The sequence below is a fragment of the Brienomyrus brachyistius genome, chromosome 3, assembly GCF_023856365.1.
Source record: "Brienomyrus brachyistius isolate T26 chromosome 3, BBRACH_0.4, whole genome shotgun sequence".
Lineage (NCBI taxonomy): Eukaryota > Metazoa > Chordata > Actinopteri > Osteoglossiformes > Mormyridae > Brienomyrus > Brienomyrus brachyistius.
In genome coordinates, this window is record NC_064535.1 from 16,929,875 (window position 1) to 16,942,100 (window position 12,226).

Sequence of the window (12,226 nt, forward strand, 5' to 3'; positions counted from 1 at the left end):
CCCAAGACTGGGGGTCATCTGGACACTGGCTGCATCCCCTGGGGATGTTCAAAATATGGAGAAACAGTTTAACCCTCTGGAGTCGATAGCATTGTCAGCGATGCCGCGTATCTTTTTTGTGTATTTCAGTTCTTAACTCGCTGAAATCTTATTGTAGAAACATGAAAAAACGCTTACTAAATCCATAATCTGTCAATTGTCAGAAATATTAAAGTTTTTAAAATTAGGCTAAATCGGCAAAAAAGTAAACCATATCACCTTTGTTTGTTTTACCTACATCGGGAGTATGTAGTACCGCCCTAACCTGAAGATCACTATTCATATTCTAAATAGCCGCATTACCGTGTATTCAAATCGCACTCGCATGGTAATTTGATGAACAACGCAACGGTGAAACGCGATCCAGACACATCCCCATCAGCGTCATAAAAGGGGGGGAGGGGTGTGGCCAGGTGTGAATGGCTCATGCATACACATGATAGTTGCTACATATTCAATGATAGGAGCCGAGAAATAGTGACATGAGTTAGATTTTCCTTATTTATCCAACTGAATGTTGCAACTACACCATTTAGTCATCTTCATGTAGCCAAGACTTTGGTGATCAGATATCTGGGATCAAAACAAACTGCTAGCATTGCTTACTATGTACTTTTATAATGTTTCTGCAAGTGTTCCAAACTGCATTTTGCAATGTCTATACTTTGATGTCAAATTACAAACTTCACATAAATCTGACATATGTACAAAGTACACTAAGATTAAGATGAGTTTAATGCTAAAACAAATATATAAGAAATAATTTATTTGCCATTAATTAAGTTTATGATACTGAATGAAATGTGTGACCATGCCCCAGTCAGTGAAAGTGTGTTCCTTACGCCTAGACCCCAGAGGGTTAACTGGCACAGTGGGGTTATCCAGAATGCAGGGAGGCAGAGGGACAGGGAAATAGTTCAATTGGCTGCACCATCATCTCCCCACATACCTATGGAGTTTTACTTACACGAAATGTTCTGAAGGCAGACAGAAAGATGATTGGTTATCTCTGTGAACCAATCAGGTTGTTGAGAAGGTGGGTCCAAGCAACTAGAGGAGGCGGGTCCAAACGATCAGAAATCTTGGTCCAGCCTTATTTGCTATATGCTGTGGGGGGTGGCTTTATGTGTATGAGTCTGTGTGTTTTTGTGTAAAAGGAAGAGAGAAAAAGAGAGAGAGAGAGAGAGAGAGAGAGAACACAGATGGATACAATTTCTAAGCTTTTCCCCTAATTGACAAAAAAAACCACAAGACGCCATGGGCGCCAGTATTGGGGGGACTAGACTAGCCCCCAGGTTATAATTTTGTTGTCCTATGTTACTTAATATAGACCGTGCCCTAGAAAAGGAAACCCAGAATTATTCTTGCTGTGACAAAGCAGCCTGCATATAAGGAGGGGGGGGGGGTTCACCACCCAGCACAAGGATGATGATGGGGATGATGATGATGATTATATGATGAAGATGATGTTAAAGCCCCTTCATATTGATGATACGATGATATTAAAGACCCTATGCCAGTCTGAGCCAATTACAGTGGGGGGGGCCTAACCATACCCTCTCTCGGTACCAGCACTGTTCAATATGCATGCAGCTCAGTAGGTTAAAATACTCTGTTATCGGAAGGTTGCAGGTTCACATCACAGCATCAACTAATGTCACCGGTGGGGCCCTGAGTAGGGCTCTTAACCCCCAACTGCTCCATGTACATTGCTTTGGATAAAAGCATCTCCTAAATAAATGAAAATGTAAAATATGATGGAGGAAGGAGGCCAAGGTGTTCTGAGTGATGGTATGATTTGCCATGATATGCAGGGGGGGGGCTCACCTCACCTGGCTCAGACGTGAAAGAGAAGCCAATCAAAGGTCCTCCAGGGCATGAATTCACTGGGGGGGGGGGGGGGGGGGGGGCCGCAGGAGCTGTTTGCTGCCAGGAGCACGGAAGAGCCATGCACAAACAGCACCCCCAGCTGCATGGTCCAGGGATCCACAGGTCACACCTGTGGCCACGAGGGTTCAGTCTGAGTTCTGGGAGGAGTAAAAACAAGGCCCATGCTAAAGGGGCAGGGTAGAGAGATACTCTAAGCCATCTGAGCAGCAATGTTGCAGAAGCTCTGGGGTTATAGGTAGGACAGGTGCTGGGCTGTGGTGAGAGGGCCAATTGCTGGCAGGTATGTGGCCCCGGATAAGCCTGGTGATGGGGGGGAGGGTAGGGGCAGCCGGCCACCTGCTCCCCTGGGAAACAGGGCATAGCCTAAAGCAAACACCCCAACAATGCACAGCCCTCTGTACACACTCAAAGGAGCACCTGCCACATGTGAGGGGCACTATAAAGATAAGAGAGCCTCCCACTGGCTGCCAGGACAGTTACTGCTGCGGTGCATATTTGATCAGTATTTCTCCTTGCAGGAGCCACACGGCAGCACTGCATAGCTGGGGCCCTAACACAACCACCATCCTGCCATCCACACAGACCAGCGGGGGCTGTGTGCATCGTGATCTCCCTGGAGCTTTTCACCTGTAGGCTTCTCACCAGTGGCACATCACCACAGAGACGGGCGTGATGTTAGTGTTATGCCGCAGGATGTTGGCCTCGTTATTTCAGACCAGGTCATGGCATGCTCCCCCCGCATTAGCATGTGGATTTGCTATCAGGGCCTCAGAGCAGAAGGCACTGTGAGGGGGGTGGGGGGGATTAGGCAGAGGTATCAGGCTGGCCCCCGGAGAGAGAGACGAGAGCGCCATCTGTCCCCCCACCCCCCCACCCTCTGAGATTTCAGGCAGATGTGACAGTATCACCCCTGATGGGCCCCAACAATAGCCCCAGTGACAGGTGCGTGTGCCCCCCCACCCCCACGAGGCAGATGAGAGGCTCAGTGGCCTCGCATGCTTTCATCTGCCCAACAGCAGGGCTGTCGTCCGCCCGACCCTTTGCCCCGCCCTCTGGCCCTCATTGGCTGAGCCCCCTCCTCTCCCTATCTCACTGACCCCACCCTATTCCCTCCCCTCCCCTCTGGCCCTGCGCCCCCCCCCCCCAACATGCAGCCATTCAACACCTGCTGCTGTAGTGGAATCACTGCACACACAAACAGCCAAAGGCTACAGACACACAAACCACTGAGTATGCTGACACTCAAACAACCGAGGCAACAGATACAAGAACAGCTGAGCTTATGGACACACAAACAGCCGAGTCTACAGGCCAAGTCTACTGACACAGAAACAGCCAAGTGCATAGACCACACATCAACATGGTCTGACACAAGTGCATAGACCACACATCAACATGGTCTGACTACACACATGCACCTCAGTAGACCTGCACATGACTACCTGTGTAAGACACAGAAACTCTTAGCACATTCAGGTGATTTGGTCCAATTCCTTACTGGCAGCCACCAAAGAGAAGGGAAGGAACAGTGCAGGCAAGATGCTAGGGGAATTACAGAAGTAGGGAGACAACCCCCCCCCACCCCCCCCCCAACCAGCGTAAGCACAAGGATTCCAGTGAGTCACATTCTTTTACTGTAACCGTAAAAGGCTGCAGAATTTCGACATGTGACTGCAGCCACGGCCTCGTCACCTGTACTGCAATGAGACTGACAGTGGCCAGCGGCGGTGTGTTCAGCTCCCCAGCAGCGATGGCAGACCCCAGCTCCTGCAACTCAAAGATGGCGAGGAAGGTCCTGACCCGAATGGCCCGGGCCTGAGTCAAGTCTGGAGGTCCCGGTAGGAGGACAAGCAGGACAGAGCATGAGCAGGGATGTCAACCAATAAATGGTAAAATCTTAAAGAGGAAGGCTGTATGAAACACCAAATAATGCTCACCTGCATTGCTTGGAGCGGATGAATGTACCCTGTCTGGCTCCTGCAAGTGATTTCCAGGAGACATAAACCATTCCTTGGCCATGGGGGCAGGGATTCTGGGACCTGTGGCCAGACATAAACCCATGAGGAACATGGGAGTGGAGGCAGTGTCATGTGGTCACATGATCAGACTCACTACTGAGTCTCTGAGTCTCATTCTAGCTGGGGTGCAAAGCCCAGGGGAGGGATTCAGTCTGCGCAGCCTAGCTTAACATGGACATACTTGCTCTATGCAACCCAAGGTTTATCTGCTCTAACTCAGAGGCCAGGACTTTCAGATAGAATCCAGGTAAAACACCTCAAATCACACTGAATGTCCTTTCTTGGCAAGCTGATGTCTTATGCCTGGATTATAGTTCTGTGTCGAGCCTATGCTGTGATCTACACACGTGGCCTATGCCCTTGTGAGCATTTATACTTGCGCGTTTACATTGCTATAACACTGCTATAATACCAGGTGATACATAGCTTTAGTTGTTGCATTTACAGTCTTCCCACCCTGTAACATATTCAATTGATGAATCATACAATTGAAACACAAAAAAAGCAAACATTTAACAAAGTATCCATTTATGAAGTCCTGTTTACAATTGTGATGTAGACAATTTTGTAAAAATGTCAAACCCCTACTAAGTCACTTTTAGGCATCTTCTACAGTTAGTGTTTCCACTACTTTATACATTCTTTTTAGTCTTATAAAGGATGAATAAACTTAATGGAGGTAAGTGAAATTAGCACTCTCGTCCTGAGTGTTTTGTATATCTGTTGCTACAATGCCTAGGGTGAGTTACACGCTAGAAATAACACTCCAGTTACAATCAGCTATAAAAGTACACTGGGGATATTCGCTAACTTTGCTCCTATAAAAAAATGAATGCTACCAAGCAGACCAATCACAGTTCTTGTGGTTTGCGTTGCCATTGCTGCAACGTGTAGTTACATTTCTGGAACAGTGCATGTCAGGCAACTGCATAGACTTCAGCATAGGGTACTGTCTAAGACAGAGCTGCTATCTAAGATGACCAGGACCACGAACAGACCACAGCAGTACCACCACACCTTCAGAGAACTTCAATGGGGAAAAGGCAAGTCACATACAGTCAGCATACAGTGTGCATCTTCAGGACACCTTACCAGGTGGGGTGGGCATTGGGAGCCCATAGATGCTCCTGGCGGGTCGATACATGAGCCCCTGAGAGGGCAGAAGCATGCCCTCATCCTCCAGGCTGATGTTGCACTCCACCATGCCATCATGGAGTACGTCATACAGCATGAAGCACTTTTCCTCCATATGTGATTCTCCCTGGCGACCTGGAGAAGAAACAGTGGTGGTGATGGGACGTCAGACAATCGCAGCGTGTGTGACAAGTGGGTTCATCCCAAATAAGGCAAAAACCAATTATATCACTCACAGACCTTTGGATCTCACAGAAGCAAAAATTACATCTTAATCGATCACAGGGCCACACGTGTCTGACTAATGAGCACCTTATCCCCAATGAAACCTTTTTCCTGTAACAGTAGAAATGACACACCCCCTAGTTGCACCCCACTTGTAACGTGTGTTTTTTTGAATTTGCCTCTAAAATATCTATCCCTGCATACTTATCCATGGCAAATGCTATGGGGGCGGGTGGCCACTGACCACTGACCTGGAAGCAAACAGGCATGCACACCTTTCTCCAGCAGCGCTTGCTCTTCCTCTGACACAGGAAACAGGGTCACGCCTCTTGACATCCCGTCAGGGGGGTGATGCTGCCTGGTGGCCACCACTGAAAATACCTTGTTGCCCTGACGACAAGGAGCTTGACTCCTGTATGCAGCCACACAGTCACTGTGCAGCCGCTACTCTGGCATTGTGTCGTTAGTCATGATGCAACGCTAGAAGCAGCAGGTCAAAGATTCGCAGTCAGAGGATGTGACATAGCCTCTCTCTGCTGAACATCACTGTGCTCATAGCATCCAGACACAGTAGACCTGCAAACAGGTAGGGGCACTGTCGAAGATAAGGAAGACTGTGTCCTAACCCAGGATGCTCATGTAGCCATGTTGGCGGGCGTAATCAGCAATTTCATAATTGGCCTCATGCATCATACTCCACATCTCCTGGCCCAGGGACTTGAGGGGGAAGCAAGAGAACATGGTGAGAGCAGAGGAAAGGCAGGGCATGGCACTGCGGTCCGGTGTCACCCATGCTGCCTCAGGTAGCAGAAGAGGCAGGCAACCTCCAGCTGCCTCCTCACCAAATTGGCCTACTTGCTCACCCCCACCACGCCATCAAAGAAAAACACCAGGTGCACGCCGATCTAGAAGGCCCCAGCAAAGTCACACAGAAGCTGCAGGTACTTGTTCCACTGGCCACTGTGCACCCAAGCCCAGCATGAATACCACAACTGCAGGCAGGACATACAGTCCACCACCAGGGACAGCCAGCTGTCTAGGCAAGCGTGCTGCTGACAGCCCACTATCTCCCTCAGGCCCACCTGCATCTGGCCCGACATTCTCCACAAAACTCTACAGGCTAACCCAAAAACCTGCACCAAGACCACACTGGACCTCCATGGAAGAGCTTCCCTACTGATTTAAAAAATAGTTAGAGATGCATGGCAAATTAGCTACTTAGCAAAATATTTAGCTATGTTGAAAAAGACACTCAGTTAGGTGAAGAACCGACCTATACACTATGAAACTATATTGCAGTCACTGTTAAATGCCACATTTATTTCCTTTCCAAAGTTTCTGCATTAACACACGCTCTCTCGAAAGTGGAGAGAATATATTTATACCATTGGCGTGTAAGTTTTTAAACACGCCCGTTTCCGGTCGCGGTTTGATGACGTCAACCCACTGGGTCCCTGCCTTCAAGTCATGTCGGAAAAACGGTAAAAAGAAGGTGGGGAGCATATTATGATACAGAAACTCGGAATTTTCCTCAAGGCCCGAGTTCCCGAGTTGGGGGCGTGTCATTAGAACAATAATGGTGGAGGCCGCGCATAGCTCCACCGTGAAAGCCAATTTTTTTAGTACATTTTATGTGCAGTGTAGTTGCAAAACTCTGATTTTTTTGCATGCTGAAAAGATTGTTAGTAAACGGTGTGCCGTCAAAAGAAATCAATATTTGACGTATAGCGGGCCAGCTACCTGCTGTTTGAGCAAAGTTCAATTAACGCTACAAATGAGTCTTGGCGTTGGAGGGAAGAAAAATACATCAAAGCAAAAATGAGCTTTCTTATCGCTTCCATTTTACTCCAACTTAACAACTTGAACACGCGTCGTATCGTAATTACGATTTCCCAACTCCCTGCTCGGATCTTCCGAATAGAACTTGAAGGATTAAAACAATGGTTAATGTTTTCTTGAGTAGCGGTTCAGAAATGCAGCTCCCATGTTAAAATTTTCTGAGGATATAGCTCATTACAAGATATACCCCAAATATCTATTACCGAAATAAATGTATTCTTTTAGTTGTGTTAAGCTAATCACATTTATTCAATGTTTTATCTTCATTTCAAAGTGAGCTCGTACTGAGTCGTTGTTTATCATTTTTTCGTATATTTTATTACAGTACATTGTATTATGTATAAATAAACATGTTTTTGCACGTTAATTTATTGTCCTTTATTGAGATTCTGAGAGCTATAGATATAGCCCAGTGGCAAGCCAGAAAATTCACCTAATAAAATTCTAGCTTACATTAAAGACGGACGTATGTACTGTATCAGCATTTATGCAATGTTTTAACTAAACATACGAAACATATAAGCTTTTAGCATTAAAATGGTATTTAAAAATTCATTGTCGAATAAAATGAAGCGTTTTCGTTTATGAATGAAATACAACCACTGATGAAGAACGACATAACACAGCATGGGTCTCCAGGGAGTTAAGACGAATATATTTGGTTACTTTGTGAACACAAAGTCGATCCTTTGTGAGCGTGTCTTGGGAAGTGTGAATAGGAGGAACATATGCGCGCTGTCACTGCAGGTGCCTACATCTGTTCATTTCTGGGCAGATGCTCTCGATGGGATGGGAAAGGATGGGCATCGCCCCGTTTTAACTCCCCTATTCATACGTTTGGAATTTGGGGAAGGCCAATATTAGTTTACAAATAAGTACAAATAGTCGACTAATATATAAGGTAGATTTATGCACCTCTCTTTTTTAGCTGTGGGGTGTTTTTTGTATGTAAATTTGGTATTAAATTTTTATTTGTAGGGCAATGTTTAGGTCTAAAACTCTAAATATAGGTCTATTATAGTGCTTCTCTTCAGTCTTTGGATATCATTAACCAATGGTCATATTTGAAACTGATGAAAAAAAATATACTGAGTAATTATTTGTCTTATAAAACTTTCCAGTTATGTAAGTTTCAACTTATAAACTGCTGCGCATATTTTCTGATATTATGATGCATCTTCCATCGTTTTACTTTGAAGAGGTTTCTCGTTCGGCTTAGAAGGTTTCCCAAAACGTGGTCGGACCGAGACGACTATAATTCTTTCCTTTCGATGTCGACTTGCGCCTGATGTCGCTGGCAATCTGTTGGTCTGAATACGTGCATAGCCTTCTATTGTCCTCTTTCTTTCACTTCCTGTCATAGCCCCGGACTCCTATACGTCTACGTGCAATCACATGAACTAAACAGCCCCGGGGAAAGAGGCAGATGTTCTTTGGAAGACATCGGCACGCGACTGCCCTCAACTCTGCAGAAGCATTCAATTGAATCTCAGCATCAGTCTACCCCCACCCTCCAGCATGCACACATACACACCCTCTGTGGTGCACCGGCCACTCCCAAATAACATCCCCCAATTGCCTTCCTGCCTGACCCCAGCAACAAACAGATCGGCAATACCGTCACTCTCAGACTAGTCCTTGTCTCTGTAGAACAGCTGGCCAAAGTAATCTGACCTAGAGACAAAAGAATGCCTCCTCTGTCCCAGGATCACAGGTAAACACGCTGTCATTATCATGAAAATTAGGCTCAACGCAGAACTGCAGCAGATGATTTGCGCTATTTTTTCTCTTCCTTTTTTCAAAAGGGGAGAGATGCAAACCTGCCGCTTATCCATCATCTGCCTTATCCGTGAACCAGCCTAGCCACGCGACAGACCCTTTATTATTATAATTAACGCATGCCTTTGCAGCATGACACATGATCACGAAAAGAATCCTTTATCCTTTCTCTAAAGTATGTTCGACTTAGAAAAAAAGATACGTCCTCCCTCTGAACCCAACCCAGCATCCTTAATTAGAGGGAAAGGAACTGAAAAGGAGAATACGCTCGCCCGTCTCTCCCTTACCTCACGCCTCTGTTTTGTATTTATTTTATGCCTCAGGATTTCGAGTTTTAACTAGTAACTATACCATTCCTCGTTTGCGAAACTATTTGTTGATTTAAATAATTAAATAAATGTAAATAATGGGTTAAATATATCATTGTTGTGTTTTGTTGATAATTTCAGCGTACCCGCGACGTCCTGAACCAAGATTACCGACCGAGCCGGATTATAGCGGCGAGTATGATCGTTACGGTGTGATGCATACCATGTCTATGTTCCCATGAACTCTTGATTCACAAAATGAAACTTATGGCTTCCCCCACCATATGGCGAAGGCCATACCGTTGCAGGTTCTTTAACATGCTTGCAGTTCAATTTGGCTGAGGGCTGCGTAATATGTAAGCGAAACAGTGGAGACATGCAGTTGGAGGTGGAAAAAAACGCCATTTGGTTGGGAGCAGATGGTTGGCCGGGAGACCGGCCGCGTCTGAAGGCGTGTCCTGCCCTTCAGATAGAATCCCCAAGGGTTCCCCTTGTATTCAAAATCAATGAAAATTAAAGCGCTAAGAAAAGATGAATAGTCAGACCTCGAGTCCCTCCTTTGTTCATCCCAGCTACTGGTGGGCAGGAGTTAAACTACAACAGCCCCCTATAGAAACACTTAAGTTAAACAGTCTCTCCATAGTCCGCATTGTGAAAGAGCGAGAGAGTACGAAAAAGAAGCTTTCTGCTTGATTTAACCAAGACAGAATCGCGTGGCATAAATTAAGTTTGAAAAGAATAAGTGTACTGGGCAGGATTCTGAAGGGTTTCACCATGTCCTTCAGTTACGCTTTGCTGCAGAAATCGAGAAATGTGTGCCACGTCAATTTAATAAATACCTGATGGGTTATGTTGAAGAAATGACTGCGGCATTGTTTTCTCTTATAAGATCTTACGCGTGTAACTTTTTTACACAACTTCAAAAGATTAGTTAAAAAGCGGACGCCTGAGAGCAGAGGGCAACCTGTGTTGCGCAACAGATGAGGATCTCATGAGGTGGACACCAGGAATGTTATGGGAACTAAATAACGAAAATGAAAATCAAATTAATGTTTTGGAAAACAATTGTAGATAACGTTTATTCGAAAATAACTGAAAATATAATGAGAGTATGAGATCAAAGATTTTTTTTACTCGAAACGTACTTGTGCGTGTCCAAGTAAACGAATTTAGCATAATGTAGTGCCTTGCGCACGTTTACAAAAATCTTGCTACTAAATGCCTTTGAAATCCTGAACAATACCCTAAGAGAGACCAGAGATTTCTTCGCTGTTATGTAACACATCTCGGAAAACAAACAAAAAAAACACTCCCATTCTCAAAATTAAATTCCGGTTTCAATTAACGCCCTAATTAAGTAACCCCTTCTACCCAAGGTGCACACACACACACACACACGCGCGCGCGCGCGGGTTTGTAATTATATCTTTGTGGGGACTTTCCATTCATTTCTATGGGGAAAACTCTAATTACAACATGACGACCTTAACCCATACCCATACCCTATCCTTAACCATGAGTAACCAAACAAAATACGAAACTTCTGGCATTTTTACTTTTTGATTGCATTCACAGACACACACATACACACACGCACGCACGCACATGACTTCCTACACCGTAGAGTGGGGTTTAGAAGCCCTTCAGTCAACTTTAAAATAACGTTTAGCAGTATCTACTGCAGTTTCATTAAACGGGGTTATTAAGAGAATCACATAGCAAAACAACACAGGGCGAAAACAAACAAGTGTCCCACTGTCGGACGGTGGAAATAATGAGATGACGGTTGGTACGTTATTTTTTTCGCTGCAAGGGCACTTTTTTCAAGTTGATGACATTGTAGAAGGGAGTGCAGCGCGCGCCTAGGGGGGCTCTTTCTTCCTGTTATATTGAAGGGAGAGCAGGTGCTGCCCGGATTACCATACAGCTGAGAGCACAAAGAACAAACTTATTCTTCCCTCACACAATAACAAAGTGCCTTAATGACAGCCACGCGAGCGACACACACCAACCCACTTTTTACTGTCTAGCTTAAGTATGTAAGAGGAAAAATCTATACTTGTACAAACTTAACAAAACCTTTATGTGGTACTGTTGCAAGTCTCGTCCTGGACACAGAGACAAGCACAGTTTTGAAAATGAATGAAGTTATATTTCGATGTATATTGCAAAAAGCAAACTGCGTGGGACGGTACGACGATCAAAACAAGATATTAAAGTAAACACCGGAGCAATCCAGAGTTGCTGAGTCTAACTCTCCTTGTCCGTTCTCAAAGTTTGAAGTTGACAGATCGCCTTTCTATTTATTTTAAGTCAGGCTCTTTTTTTTTTTTTTTTTTTTTAAAAAAGAAGCATTATTTCGACCTATTGTGGAACGTTCTTAGAAGGAAGGGGGATACAACGTGTGTGAATGAAATTCACTGGTTTTGTACGTATTATTTACTGTGGCTGTATATGTGTGTGTGACATACGAACACAGGAGAAATATATATTTATACTTTCGGAATATATGTGATAAATTTCTTATCTCTTGATGTCAATATAATAGTAGGTATATACTATATGTCCCGTTCATTTAAATTTTGACTAAATAAAATTCACATTTTCTTTGAAGTTGTGCCCGAATATACACGAACATGTATTTAAAACACTCGAAAACATGTTTCATTATTATACAATCCCGTGTGCACGTTTGTACTGCCGGGGTAACACCATTACTTATCTGACACCTGAGGAATGGAGGGTGCTGTAATTTGAGATTTTGTGTCATGAAAGGATGTAAAGGATTCTTACGGTTAAATTTTTGCTGGAATGGAAATGAGCATGCTTTGTGCCATGGGGAAGGGTTGCACATTTTACAGCTCAGTGACCATTTGGCGATCTTTTGAGAGGGGTTTTTTTTTTTTTGAAAAGTGTTCCTTTGTGACAGCTCGAGCCAGATTGGGGGGTAGCTCATTTGCATCTCATTACCCAAGCAGGCAGCGGTCTGTATAA

At 44.8% G+C, this 12,226-nt stretch overlaps 1 protein-coding gene across 1 annotated transcript; it reads right to left on the bottom strand.

Moving 5' to 3' along the window:
• Positions 1-2,000: 2,000 nt before the first annotated feature.
• Positions 2,001-6,406, bottom strand: fam120b (family with sequence similarity 120B). Its single transcript, XM_049007786.1, is given in 9 exon segments — positions 2,001-2,066; positions 3,622-3,755; positions 3,867-3,968; positions 5,040-5,216; positions 5,582-5,634; positions 5,755-5,783; positions 5,785-5,897; positions 5,900-6,094; positions 6,097-6,406. Coding segments are annotated over 9 exon segments (1,125 nt in total). The 3' UTR covers positions 2,001-2,054.
• Between the last annotated feature and the right edge of the window lie 5,820 nt (positions 6,407-12,226).